We start from the raw sequence: 15359 nt of genomic DNA, 5'->3' as shown, positions 1-15359 counted from the left end.
GGCTCCCTGCAGTAACATCACTTGCCCAAGGTCACCTGCTGATACACGCTGATACACTGAACGCAGGTTTGTCTGACTCCAAAGCCTACTGGAGCCTCTCTGCTTTGCTCCTTCTGCCCACCAGGGGACAGCTCCAGAGAACTGGGTGGGTGACCCTGTCCACTCTCCCAACCTGGAGACTGGTCAGTCCAACCCTCTTTATTTCCCAATGCAACTCCATGCGGCCACAAAAACACGCATGTCCGTGAGGCTGAGAGTTTCAATCCAACATGTCAATCCCTGACCCCTTACTGAGGACCAATTACCTTTCCTTCCTTCCAACTCCAGGTGCCTAGGTGGGAAGAAGCACACAGCCCATGTGCAATAACCCTAGAGAGTAGTTAGGGTAGACAGTTCAGACCTAAGCAGAGTCCTCTGCCTAAATAGCTCACCAGGCACACGGTTCAGAGCTGTAGGAAGAGACTCCAGGATTGCTGACATGTGAGCTCTCAAACACCTGTCCGTCCCCCACTGTCTCTGCTTCCACGCCCATCATCTGTCCAACGAGCCTCCAAAGTGTGGGGCCCCGGCCTTACACAGAAAAGCAGTGAGGGCCCCTAGGAATAGACGCATCTGACCAGGCAGTCTGTGGCCAGAAGCAGCTCCCTGGAGGAAGGAACAGCTACAAGGAGAAATAGTTACAAGGAGGCTTCAGTGATGGGCAGGAGATGGAAGGGGAGAGGGGAAAGATGGAGCTTAGTTAGACCAACTGTGGTGTTCACGGGGCCAAAAACAATGGATAGAAGACAGATTTGGAGCCGCTTCTTCAGCCTGATTGAAAGGGAGAGGGGTCATCGGTGAGGAACAAAGCTAGGGGGCGTGGCCAGGCTGGGGAAGGGCGTGGTCAAACACACCAAGGCGTCTGGGCCTGACACAGAGGGCAATAGGAGTGTTTGAGGCTGTGAAGAAATGTCTTATTTGTGCTGTACAAAGATGTCTTTGGGCTTCCCTGGTAGCTCAGCTGGTAAAGAATCCGCCTGCAGTGCAGGAGACCCCGGTTCCATTCCTAGGTCGGGAAGATCCCTTGGAGAAGGAAATGGCAACCCACTCCAGTGTTCTTGCCGGGAAAATTCCATGGACACAGGAGCCTAGCAGGCTAGAGTCCATGGGGTCACAGAGAGTTGGACACGACTGAGCGACTAAGCACACAGACAAGATGTCTTTGGCAGCTGCCTGGAACATGTCTGGGAGGGGAACAGAGCTGATGTCAGGCCTAAAGAGGTTAGGAGGCTGTGGCAGGTGAGGCTGCTGGTGGAAAGGCAGCCTAGATGGAGAAAGGAGGTGAACTGTGAGACATGATAAGAAGGCAGCATCTCCGAGACCAGGTGACTGGGTAAAGTTGAGGGGGCTACTCGCAATACCTTAAACCATAATCCCACCTGCCCTGGACCTGGTGGAAAGGAGGGAAGAAGTAAGGGATGGAAAAAGCCCTTCAGTCTCCAGCTGCACAGCCTGGACCCCTACCTGCAGGATGACCAAGATGAGACCACCCATCAGTGGCTAAGCTGCCATGATGACAAGATGACCATCGGGACAGGATGGAGTTTAGACACCATATAAACAAACACGTGGCTCCTTGAGCCTACAGCTGAAAATAGTTTAGCCTCTTTCACCTTCAAGTGATGTTTGTTATCAACTTTTCCACCAACCACAGGCTAAATTCAGCTCCAACTTCCAAGTGAAAACACGTAAAGCCAAAAATGTTTCTAAATAATAATTTAAGGACTTAGTATTTTCACCACATAAAGCATCTTACAAGTCCACCGTCATGAAGGAAACCAGTTATGAATGCAGGAATTCATATGAGTCTGGTGTACCTGTTCCACCTGAAGATAATGACATATTTATTTTCTAAAAGCATGCAAAATTAGATCTGCTAAGCCCACTATCTGAAAAAGATTTCTACAGCATGTTATTTCCAAACCCAATGTTTAAACCACAAAGCTGTGGGACCTTTCTCTCCCTCTTCTTCTTGGGTCTCTTGTCCTCCTTTGAATAAGTACGTGTGTCCATCTTCCCAACTCTCCCTTTTTTGGGTTTTCCAGAAAGGAAAAGGATAAGCTTCCTAAATGACCTCATTTTATTTTGAAATGCTAAACTCACCAAAATGGGAAGAAAAAAACAACATTTCTTGGTCAAAAGGAATCAAGATGTATTTCGAATTCTCTTGCCATATGGTAAGTTATTTTGGAACTCTACCAAGAGAATATTTGACAAAATTGGCAATGCTTGTACAATCCTTTCAAATCAGACCAAATTCCCACTATGTCCATTTGCCACAGCCCCTTCTATTCATCATATCAGCAACCAAGACCACAGGATATGTAAAAAGACCGAACAATTTTTATCACCAGCTTCTAATCCACCACCCTTGCCCCATGCCTGGGAGGCCACGTGGTGTCAAGTTTGTATATCACTCCACGGAAATCAAGCCATTAACTCCCCTTTCATTTACCAAGAGCTGTTGCCAAAAGAAAATCATTCATCGGCGGTGACTTATGGGAAGAAAGAGAGAGAGGACTTCACTAGAGAGGAAGACAGCAGAGAAAGAGGAGAAAATTGTAGCTTTTGCTCCCTGGGCAGATGGAGACAGTCAAGTTCCCTCATACACAGTCTTCCCCAAATCTACACGCTCCACAGCGTCTGACAGAGGAGACCACATGGAGGGTTTGGTTTATGCCGTAAAAATCCCGCCTGCAACACAGAAGCTGCAGGAGACAGGTTCAACCCCTGGGTCAGGAAGATCCCTTGGAGGAGGGCATGGCAACCCACGCCAGCATTCCTGCCTGGAGAATCCCATGGACAGAGAAGCCGGGTGGGCGACAGTGAAGTGACTTAGCAAGCACTTGTGCACATAAAGGGTATCAGAAAGTGGGATTCCAGAGGCTCTTTTTCGTTTCTCTCGATGGCAACAGGGCCCCATTTCTCTGTGCCTGGTCTTCCAGGGCTGCTGGCTCACCTGGGCTATTGAAGGGCAAGGGATGAAGAGAGCGGGGAGCCGAGGATCCCACTTTCTTACCTTTGCATTCTCGACATCCTGTGTAGCTCCATGTCATCGCTGCCCCGGAATCCTTTGGCGAAGGGATTATTCTCAATCTTTAATTGGGTGATCTGTAGGAAGCAGGGAGAGAGAGTTCCGTGCTCACTTGGTTGCTGTGAAACCACCTGGGTACCCGGCTAATGATAAGTGTCATGGAAACACATTCTCTGGCAACCCAAAGAAGCAAATTAAGCCCGTCACGTCGAGACCCACCACTGCATTCAAAAGGAGGCTCTGAAAAATGTCCTAGATCAGATTGTCTTTAAAAGCAGGGGGTGGGAAAAAACCTGGTTTCAGTTTGCCCATTAACTAGAGTCATACTCTGCATCATCCCAGCCGGATTGGCATTTTGGTCTCAATCATAGCATTCTGTGTTTCAAACACAATGCAGGCCTCAACACTTAGTCCTCCACCCCCTTGGAAAACTGTACCATGTTGACACGATGTCAATTTCCTGCAACGTGGCAATCTCCATTGGGAAGGACTTGATTATTGCTCTCGAAAGCCTACTATGCCTCATTTCACATTCATTTCATAGTTTTCACGGAGTTTGCTAGTTCCAGTGAAAAGGAGGGTGTCTAATTAAATAAAGACCAACATATAGAATTATAATATATATAAGAGCTACCTAACAGCTCCAAACCTCTTTAATTATATAAAGAAGAAAGAATCCTCTTCTGGGAAATTTTTGTTGCAATGTATAAAACTCAGCGATAGAACAGGGTCTTTTGGTTCAAGGTCCACCAACACACATTCTTGAAATCATCAACATATTGTGTTAGCGTGAATGTATAGTAGCAGATCTAGGTAAAAGAGTACATCCCTATGAAGTTTGCCAGAAGTATGTCCCAAAAACTGTGTGTGAACTGAATTTTTTTATATCAGATCACTTTACAGACACTAAGGCAGTGTTCATCAGAGGTCATTCAAAAATCACTTCATCATCATTATTATACCTATATAGCCTTGGTCTACTAATCTGCTTGATATTTTTATTGAATCAAACCACTTTTTTTTACTTCTGAGTATTTTGTTTGTTGTTGTTTAGTCACTAAGTCGTGTCCAACTCTTTTGCAACCCCAAGGACTGTAGCCCACCAGGCTCCTCTGTCCATGGGATTTTCCCAGGCAAGAATAGTGGAGTGGGTTGTCATTTCCTTCTCCAGGGATCAAACCCACATCTCTTGCATTGACAGGCAGACAATTCTTTACCACTGAGCCACCAGAGAAGCCGAGTATTTTATTTTCAATTTAACTACTGAATTATAATTACTGACTAAAATTTAAGGTAGTCATAATTATGTTCTGTTTTTCCTGTTTTTTATTTATTCTTTCACATTTTGGGTCTTACTTGGATTGATTGCATGTATTTGTATTATTTCATTCTTTTTCCTCTACTGGCTTCTTAATGATTCTCTTCTTTTAAAACTTTTTATCTGATATTGAGTATCGCCAATTAGCAGTGTTGTGATAGTTTCAGGAGACCACAAAAGGCACTCAGCCATACAACACACATGTATCCGTTCTCCCCCAAGCTCCCCTTCCATCCAGGCTGCCATGTAACACTGAGCAGAGTTCCCCATGCTACACAGTAGGTCCCTATTGGTTATCCATTTTAAATAGACCACTGTGTACATGCCCCAAATCAAACCACTTTTTATTTAAATCTATTTTATAAATATACTATATCACTTTTCTACATGTCAAAGTGGAAACACTTGCAAGTCAATAAAAAGACAACAAGTGTGTCAGATTCTCTCTACTGGTACCCCTGCTGCTGCTGCTAAGTCACTTCAGTCCTGTCCGACTCTGTGCGACCCCATAAACGGCAGCCCACCAGGCTCCCCCGTCCCTGGGATTCTCCAGGCAAGAGTACTGGAGTGGGTTGCCCCTACAAAGTTCCAAACGGAAGGCCAGCCTCCCCTTTGTTGCAAGGGAAAATTCGACACTTTTACAGAAATATTTAACATAAACCGGGACTGAAGTAAGTCTCCCTTTCTCTAGTAGATGAATAGAAAGATAGAACCAGAACAGATTTTTTTCCTATGGTTCCATCATCTTCAGATCTGCACAGAGCCATCTTTTCTACCCCCCAGTAGCATCTTTACAGACTTCGAGAAACCAAGGAGTTGCTTTGAGAAACTAGGCATAATCAATGAATGAACAGATTTGTCCATTTGGGGGCAAGAACGTTCCGTTTTCTGCTAGACATGGTCTTATAGCATTTCTTTCTAACCCCAGGATCTGTCATGAATATAAAATTACTATATATGAGTCTGTGTGCTCACAATAAAAATATATATATAAACTTAACATTTGTTAAATGTTATGTGATTCCAACCGTATGACATTTTGGAAAAGGCAAAACTAGGGAAACAGCAAAAAGAGTAGCAGTTGCCAGGGGTTAGGAGGAAGGGGAAAATGAACAAGAGAAGCATAGAGGATTTTTAGGGCAATGAAATGATTTCTGTGGGATACATCACGGTGAAGATGTGTCATTACACATTTGTCTAAATCCACAAAATCGAGAGGATTCCCTGGTGGTCCAGTGGTTAGGACTTGGAGCTTCCACTGCAGGAGACACAGGTGTGATCCCTGGTGAGGGAAGTAAGATCCCATGAGCTGCATGGCACAACCGAAAAAAAAAAAAACAAAAACCAATCTACAACACCAAGAGTGAACGCTAAGGCAAACTACAGACTCTGGGTGATGATGTGTCGATGCAGGTTCATCAGGGGCATCGTATGTCTCACTCTGAGGGTGGGGTGGGGGCGATGCTGTTAGTAGAGGAGGTTGTACATGGTCGGGGGAAGCGGACAGAGGTTATACAAGACTCTGCTTCCCACTCAACTTTACTATGAACCTGAAACTGTTCCAAAAAAATTAAATCAACTTTAAAACTCTTAAACTACGCGTGGGGATGTCTATGTATACGCATTCCCTTCTCCTTCCTTTTTTTTTTTTAAACATGGTAAACCATTCCTGTAACTTTCTGACTTTGAATCAACTCTTCAGAGTATATAGAAACATCTGTAAAACCTCTCTGGAAAACAGAAGAGACTGGCACACCACTGTAAATCAACTTTACCTCAATTAAAAAAAATTTTTTAAATACAAAATCTCTTTGGATAACAATTTTGAACATGTGCACCCCTCAACTCAGCCCCATCACCTAGCGGGGCTTTCTTTCTCACACCAGTTTTATGGCAGCAAAATGCAAGCATAAAACCATAAAGCACTTTTCATGGTGAGGGGTGGGAAGGAGAGATTCTCAAAATGTTGAGTAAAAATTAGATCATTTTTAAAAAGGGTGAAGGGAATCCTTACCCCGATTTCTATGCCCTTCACCCACCCATCGAGAGACAGAAGCCAGCCCCTGAAAATACTGAGAACAATGAGACAATAGGGGTGGGGCAACTGGGCTGAATTAATGCCTATTCCATGACATCGCTATTCCACCAAGAGCTCAGAAACACACAAAAAATTACCAAGAGCAAAAAAAGAAAAGGGTGGGTTTTGGTATTTTATCAGCAAAAATCTTTTGCTCAAAAAAACTTCTGCTTGAAGTAAGCTTAGGTGCAGGTGAAAATGCCTATCTTATTTCATACTAGTCCTCTCATTTACCATAACCCTGTCTATGAAATCCCTTGCACCTCAAACAGAATAACTACTGCCTAACTCTTGCTCTTATACCATACCTCCCAAAAATATGCTGTCAGAGGATGCACACAACTGGTGAGACATACACTGAGATGTGCGGATCTTACCTATTTACGTTGCTCTGTAGATGTGAGGATAGATGGCTATGGTTGTAAGAATTACCCCTGAGAAATCTTAACATGTAAGCTTAGGGGCCAGTGAAAATGTCTATCTTATTTCATACTAGTCCCCTCATTTACCATAACCCTGTCTATGAAATTCCCTTCCTAACATGGAGCTAGTCACTCACGGGCACACAAACCCATACACCTGGATGTCTGAGTTCTACCCAAAGGTTCCACTGAAATTGACTTCCATGCGTCATACAAATGTACTCCCTCCAAAATCAGCATAAAACCGGATATCCGGGGGAGGGGCCCGATCGGGAGAAAAACAAATATAAATGCCAGGTCCAACCACTGAGACAGAGGTTGTAAAAATTAATGAGAATAATTGTTGTGAATTCTCGCTTTTGGGGGGAAAAAAAAACCCTCGCGAGGGCCAAAAATCTTAATTATGTCTCTCTATTAGGGGTTCATTTCCTGGTCCCGACCAGAAAGCTCATACCTCATAAATACAGGCTCCATACACAATGATTTAAACAGGAGGAACATGCCTTTTAATGGCAAAGTAAGTTAATATTGAAGGGAGAGACACGCTTGCATACAAAGCCATTGTTGCCTAAGCGGGGAAATGAAATGCCCATGTGACCTTTTTTTTAACACCTAAATATTTCTAGGGATTGCCCTAGGAGCTGCTGACAACTGCGGCGCAAACCTTACAAAAACCTGTTTCACAGAGTGAGCGTCGCTGGGGAAGATTCGAGTGTTTAAATATCTTTTTCAAGCTGTCAACCATCTGGGGAAATAACCCCCAAATCCAGCTTGGGATCACAGCTGGGCTCAGGAAATATGTCGTGTCATTAGGAACCCCACGGTATACAGGTGTGTGATGGCAGTGTAAGAAATGAAGCCTGCCACATACCTGCCTCCACCTGGTACCTGCAGGCAAAGATCAGTCTGGAGGCACTAAGCACTTTTGGCCAAAACTTGGTGACTCGCATTTTTCCAACCGACTCGATGGACATGAATTTGAGCAAACTCCAGAGACTAGTGAAGGACAGAGGAACCTGGAGTGCTGTGGTCCATGGGATCACAAAGAGTCGGATAGGACTTTGCCATTGAACAACCAAATTTTTCCAAATTGTCCTGGCAATTCAATCACATAGACTGCTTTTCTTTCCAAAGCATAATGCCAGGCAAACTGTCCTTGGACTGACAGAACAATCAGGGAATGAACCAATTAGACCACAAAGTAGTTGTAGTTGTGGTTCAACCACAGTAATAAGAGCTTATTTTAAAATCTCAGCTTTTCAGATTCTAAAATAGGATAGGCAGAGAGTTTTCCAGAACCTGCGTTTTGGATGGAGTTGCCCTGTTCCTATTAACTGATCAGTTATGAAGTCGATCATGACTCATCATTAACAACCTGTGCTGACTCTGTACCCAGGCTCTGCATGATTACATGTTCCATGGATTAGCTTATTTTAATCCTCACCACAATAATAACCAAATACATACATACATACATACATATATATATATATATTCTCTTCGTAGTCCCATTTTACAGATGGGGAAAACTGAGTTAAATAATTTGCCCAAGTCAGATTGTGACACTAACACTTACACGAGGATGAGGAACAGCCCAGGTGGCTTTTACCCACAAAGCCAAGAGTCTCAACACCCTATCCAGGTGGGACAATAAAGTCACAAAACAGAGCCCACAAATCACAGTCAACCCAACTGCCCCGCTTATTTAAGTCACACATCATATATCCACGTGGGGAATGTCTGCAGGGGCCTGAATGCAATTGGAAAAATATACTGCTTTAGACTTCCTCTTGACAAAGAAAATAGGTGTTTTTGGTACTTGATAACTAAAAAGTGGGGGAAACCTCATGCAGGAGAAAGTGTTTGAAAGTCATCTCCTTGAGTGCTTGAAATCCTCCTTATGGATGCCAGGCTGGCTTTAAAAAAAAAAAAAAAACCCTGTATGTACAGCTCAGCCTGGCTTCTTGGCTCAACCAATGAAGAAAATCAGTAACTCGTGTGATCCTCAAATACACCTATATTCATCACTCAGCTGATCGCGGTCCTTATTTCATGACATTAAGTCAAAGTGTGATGCTGTATACCTGAAACTCATACAGTACGCGAGTCAATTATATCCCAACAAAACTGGAAGGGAAAAAAAAAAAGCAAAAAAAAAAAAAAAACCACAACATATATATTCAAAAGCATCTTTGGGAACTCACGTTTTGGGACCCATGACCATTTAGATACACGATCTCCTAGACCATGTTCAAAACTTACACATACACACCCCATTGGACAGGCACTCCACACACATAGATGAGCAAATATATGCATTGAAGGAGACCTTTAAATAAAATAAAATCTAAGGGGTGTTGAGTGTGTTCACAAGTAACTACAGTGATAGTTTCCTGGACATACACATATGACAAACAGCTAATTGAATACTTCAAATAGTGTGGTTTATCATATGAAAGTTATGCCTCAACAAAGCTATAAACAGAAAGACGGTGTGGTCCCCCAAATCTACCCACTCCTGAGGAACCGCTAAGATCTTTACTATTAATATATAAAGCTTGGGGATTCCCCCCAAAGGATCTGAACACTCATGTGTTTCTTTACCGGGCCACTTTCATGTCTATCACTTCCTGTCCCTTCTCTCTGGATGAAACTGGGTTTTCCTGGCAAAAAAAAAAAAAAAAAAAAGATTCTACATATTTTTGGACCCTGTGTCAAGACTAGGAAGCTCTAAGCACATACACATACACACACACACACATATATGGGGAACTGAGCGTTCTGGTTGCTATTTTTTCCATTTTTCTCCCCTGTAGCCGTCACCACAAAGTTAAACATAGGTTTATGTCAACCATAGAGGAAACAGGTTTCTAGCAGCCAGACTCAAATTAGCCTGAAACAGCATAGCAACTTTCAGGGCACTTGACCCTACCATTTTTTTTTTCTGTTATTGGTTAAAGTGAGTAGAAATTTTTTAAAAATAATAACATAAAAAGTCCTTCTTTTCCTTTAAAAAGTAATCACATTTAGTGGGTAGGAGGGAGTGTGTCTTCTGAAAGGAAGCTTGCCCAAGGCCTGGGATCCCAAACAGGCCGTGTGGCCTGTAAGGGACCATCCATCACAGCTTGGCTTGGTCACTGACAATCTGAATTTGGAGATTACCCACAGCATTTCGTAACTGCCCTGGCTTCGTTGGGGGTGGGGATTAGCTGACACACTGCCTGCATGAAATGACCTTCAAGGGGTGACTGGAGGCTTTAGGGTGCTAAGCCCATCTCTCACTCTAACCTGGCCTCTCCAGCCTGGTCCACAGCCTCTGCAGCCTCCCCCAACCCCACTTTTCTCTTGCAGATGGGGGAGGGGTGGGCGCTGTAGAGGAGGAGGGCACCCTAGCTCCCTGTCCACCTCCGTAAGTCATCCACAGGACCGCCCTCACTGATCTCACATGGACCCCCCCACCACTTTCCCCTCCCACAGCCCCTAACCCCAAATCACTTCACAATATTCCTAAGAGTCAACCACCCCGGAGAGGGGCAGCAATGCCTCCTCAGCCCCTATATCTTGCCTTTCCCGCTTCCAGATCTTTCCATATCGAGGTTTAGGAATCATTCAGTCCTGCCCTCCCCACGCCAATAATATCCACGCCAATAAAATGAACCCATGGGCACTTGGGTTTCTAAAGAATAGACATGAACCATGACAGGTCAAGATGAGCCCTTTCTCCCAAGCAAGAAGATACCTACCCCCTGACCTGCAGTTAGGGAGGCATCTTATTCTAGCATCACTGTTGAGCTTTGAAGGACCAAACTGGGGCCTGAATTTCAAACAGCATGGGGGTGTGATGGTGATACAACCCATCTGCAACATCCCAGCTCTACACAACACTGCAGCCACCAAAAACTGAGCTGGCCTTGTGCGCGTCTCCCCTCACCAGGCTATGTCTTGGCAGGATCTTATTTAAGTCCCCAGAGCTTTGATTCAGGCAGCTGGTCACACAAGTTGCTCAGTTTTTGCTTTTGTTTCAGCAATGCCAGTCTTATGAGTATGTACTTTGGGGTCAGTCATTACCGAAACAAGTAAGAAAGCATCTGGGAAGGTCCAACCTCAAGGTTTCCAGCAACTCAGCCACCTTCCCTGATGGGAGCTGAAATGCATCCAAAAGGCCAGAGTAGAGGAGGAAAGAACACCGACCCCCCCCCCACAGAAAAGATGGCCCCAGGCAGGGTGGCACCAGTTTCCCCACCCAAGGGCACCGAGCCTGTCAATGAGGGGAGCTTTCTTTTCACTGATCTTTCCACCACTGCAGGCGGATGACTTCTTGTTGCATTTGAGGATAAGTATTGAAACCAGGTGGTCAGCTATGGTTTGACAATTTCCATCTAGTGTTTGGGGGTATGGCTTTCATGCCAAGCCTGTGAATACAGTACAAACAGCTGCAATCCTTAGGCTGCAGCTCTGTTCCTGCCTCAGCCCCCTGGACAGAAGTTGGTGCCCACTGTAGGATGGAATAAAGGTGCCCAGAAGGCTTAAAGTTTTAGCAGAAGCCCCCTGAGGATTCATGCAAACAAGCAGGTGACCCCAGGCCTGCTGGTTCCTGGGTCCTGGGCTTTACCTTGTGGTTCTGGTAGGAAGTCACCGCAATAAACGCCGTCTCAGGAAAGACGTGGGTACAGAACGCGGTATTTTTTGAGCCAAATCCATTATTTTCGTCCGCTTTCACGATGTGTAATCTTGGCTGGTATTTGTGCATGGAATTTAGAATAATCTAAAAATAATAAAGAAAATGAGATGGTAAGAAAAATCAAACCCCCTTTGTTTCCATAAAACCCCAATCTCCACCCCAAAGTTACGTTCCTTATATAGACTCTCAAAAAAAGGTCTGATTTTTTTTCACTCCTGTTTTTGAAAAGAAGCCAGTGATTTCATTAAAAAGAAACATTTCAAAAAATGACAATTTCCATCTGAAAAAGCCACAGTAATATTCCAGGAATCTACCGAAGGCACACGGGGTAGTAAATCAGAATTCTTAATAAAGTTTGCTTAATAAATTAACTCTCTGCATAGGGCACTTCCCGCCCCCTCCATTCGAGTGAAGCAAGTTTGGGGAATTAGTGCCCCCAAGGAAGTCTGGGCAGTAATTTTGGAATGAAAGGAGAGCAGAAACAAACAAATAAACATACATACAAATAACAACCCCTTCTCCACCACCCCCCCTCAAAAAAAAAGTTCAAAGAGTTGCAGGAGAAGAGAGCAAGCATTTGCAGAACTGGAGGAAAAATCACGGGCTTGGTCCTTTGTTTGGATAATGTGCAAAGGGGAGTCAATGAAGAAGAGAGGAAAGTGGTGGAGGAGGGTGTGAGATGAGGGGAGAAAGAGCCCTGCCTAACACCAAACAGGGGCCTGGGTTTCTCCAATTTTACAACATTTCAGGATCCAGCACTGGAATTATCTCCAGACTTGGCCCCAAACAGAACTGGGGCATCCTACTTCGTGGGCAATATTTTTCTCCTTCCTTTCTACCTTTTCCATGTTTGAGGAGGGGGTCTCAGGGACCAGTGGGGTCTCTCTGTTGTCGCTGTACTACGATTACAACCACCACAGTAAAGACCAAGAGGGGTCTGCAGGCACCACTCTCTCGCTCTGGAGCAGGACCAACCAGAGAAGACGAGCATCCTCACTAATAAAACCGAATGTGTTGTCTGGTTGACGCCTTGCAGTTTGCAGCTGCCGGGGAGGCTGGTAATGCTAATGTTTGTCAAAACGTTCTAGAGCTATACCCACCGAATGTGCTAACCGCCTCGTTTCCTGAGCTGAAAAATCTGGCCTGGTTTTTCCCCAGGATCGCGACACTGAGCGGCAGAGGGAGTCTCAGTGTCTTTGATTATTTGCATGGATGACCCTGGGGCAGGGGGCTTGGGCCAAACCTTGAGACCGGCCTAGAGGAGGGGGAGGGGAGCGCGGCCCGACCCGGTCGGGGGAGGGGCGCAAAAAGCTCGGGACCCCGCGGCTCCCCGACCCCCGGGCCGCGCGGCTCTAATCTCCGGCCGCCGCGGCCCGGCCGCCTCCCCGGCCGATAGCGACGCCGGCCCGGGCGGCGTGGCGACAGAGAGACGCAGCGGGGCCCCGCGGGCCGCCGCAGCCCCCGGCCGGCGCGGCCATCGTCCCGGCTTAGCCAAATTGCTTTGACGGCCGGGGACGTGTGGAGACATCAGCGCGAGGGCGATCTAATGGCCCTTAATTTCATTAGGGCGGCTCTGGATTCCGAGTCCGGAGTTTCGGATGGGAATGCGTGGCAGCTGGGGAGTCCCGAGCCGCTCCTCCGCGGGCTCGGAAAGCCCTGCAACTCGCACGGGCGCCCCGGGCTCGGGCGCGGGGCTGTGCGCGCGCCTTCCCTAGGGGTCTACCCCAGCGCGACCCCAAAGGCACACCCAGGTCCGCAGAAGGAAAGCTAAGGAGGTCAAGGATTCACGGAGACTCCCACCAAGGGCTCCTAGCCTCCAGAAGGATGCGGTCCCGGGAAGATGCAGGCATGTCCTTCACAAAATGGTCCCCCCTCTCTCTGTCGCTTAACCTAAAGCCTCCCTTCAGCATGCTTTCCTAAACCGAACAGCCCACGCGCCAACACCCACGCAAGCTGGAGAGTACACCTGGCTTGGATGCACAACTAGCTGGACCCTGCCGGTAAAATACCCGGTTTAAACGCAAAGGAGGCCCCAGTATTTTGCCCAGAAAATACCCACTCTGCCCCTTTGCGATCCCTTCCTACAGCGTAGAAAGGGAATGAACCTTCTTCCTTCTCTCTGCTCTGCCCTAGTGGCCAGTCCAGCCTCACAACCAACCACATGTAGAGCGGAACTGAAGGCATCAGTGAAGAACCTGTGGTCCCCTTCCACCACTGGACCCTGTGGGCTCAGGGCATCAGCCCTAAGGCCTCAGGAACCTGAGTTTTCATTTGAACCTTCACAAACCCTCCTCCCTCCTGACCAAATGCATCTGCACCTAGGCCCCTCATGTCCCCAAACTGGGGATCATGTGTTTGTTGATCTTCTCTTTAAACAGACAGAGTGGCAGGACCTGGATCGCTTCTGGAATTAGACAGACCTAGTCTCACATCCTCCTTCCCAAATACAAGGTGTGTGACCTCGGGCAGGCCATCTCCCCTCCCATAAGCTCCCAGTTATAAATGCTGTATTTCCATCCTCCTCTCTAAGCTGCTCTGAGGGTCAAATGCCCTGAGATGGACCAGCCCACTTGTTTGGTGGAATCAGCAAACTAAAGTTCTGAACTCTGAATTCAGAGACCGTGTTCTGTCCTGGTAATCATGTCCAACGAAGAGATTTAAGGACGTTTCCCCCCAAATCCATGTTCTGTTGGTTTTTCTTTGGGGGAAGAGAAAATGATATCCTATAGAGAATCTGCTAGGAGCTACACATTCTCTTGGAAGGCAGGAGACTACACCTGCAATATCTTGCAGTTTCAGAGGGTTCCCCTGGCCCCTGTCTCTTAGGGTCAATCCAGATTCCAGGTGTAAGAGCCTGATCTGGGCTTGCCCACTCTGGGCATGGTGGGAGGAGAGGGGAAAGCTGGAAACTGGAACAAACAGATAAACCCGAGAGTGTCAAGCTCAAAGGGGCCTGGGTACCAGAGTTTGCCTCTGGGTGGGTGGAGGGGGGTGGTCTCCCCATCTGTAAAAGAGGAAGCAGAGAGCCTAGGGTCTCCCTTTCATCTAGAACATCCTGATGATAAGAGGATTTGGAAGGAAGTAGGTAAGGCATCGGCTTCCCTGGTGGCTCAGTGGTAAAGAATCCACCAGCCAATTCAGGAGATGTTGGTTCCATCCCTGGGCTGGGAATATCTCCTGGAGAAGGAAATGGCAATCAACTCCAGTATTCTTGCCTGAGAAATCCCATGGATAGAGGAGCCTGGCAGGCTACAGTCTGTGGGCTTGCAAAGGGCTGAACACAACTTAGCGTCTGAACAACAACAAAAGGTAAGGTATAAGGCTCCCACTGTGGTCCAGCCTTTGTGATCTGTGCTGAGTACACACCCAGCTAGAGGGCTCATGTTTTCTGCAGGACTGCAACCAGTCCCTAATCACAGATGGGGCTGAACGAACGGGAATTCCAGGCCCGGAATGAACAGCTTTAGTCATCCCACAACCCCCGTCCCTCAGCAAAAGCAGGTGGGCTGGATGCTGGCATCAGAGATGCAGGGTGAGCCCCAGGCCAGGAGAACCGAGGGACTCAATCACCAGCCAGCCGGGAAAGACACACTGCAGAGTGTGGATAACAGAGTGTGGATAATGGATAACAGGAAGGACTGCCAGGGGCAGATGTCTGAGCAGGAGAGAAGTGGAGAAAGCCAGGAAGAATTAGAAGGTGTGAGAAATAAGAGAAAAGGAAAGAGAGATGAAAAAGAGGCAAGGAAAGGGAAGAGAAAGAAGGCCAGGTCAAAAAGGTAGAGAGAGAA

The 15359-nt window shown here is 46.5% G+C and overlaps 1 protein-coding gene across 1 annotated transcript in view; it reads right to left on the bottom strand.

The window, feature by feature from the left end:
• The window catches only part of TBX5 (T-box transcription factor 5), a 47869-nt gene that overhangs the window by 26537 nt on the left and 5973 nt on the right, over positions 1–15359 (bottom strand). The window contains exons 5-6 of the mRNA XM_040251642.1: positions 11503–11655; positions 3059–3150 (exon numbers count right to left, since the gene is read on the bottom strand). Of these exons, the coding sequence (XP_040107576.1) occupies positions 3059–3150; positions 11503–11655 (245 nt within the window). The remainder of the gene's footprint in view (positions 1–3058; positions 3151–11502; positions 11656–15359) is intronic.

Source organism: Oryx dammah, unplaced genomic scaffold (assembly GCF_014754425.2).
Source record: "Oryx dammah isolate SB20612 unplaced genomic scaffold, SCBI_Odam_1.1 HiC_scaffold_12, whole genome shotgun sequence".
NCBI classification, from domain to species: domain Eukaryota; kingdom Metazoa; phylum Chordata; class Mammalia; order Artiodactyla; family Bovidae; genus Oryx; species Oryx dammah.
Note: the sequence above shows the minus strand (reverse complement) of the source record. Positions and strands in the feature narration are given on the sequence as shown.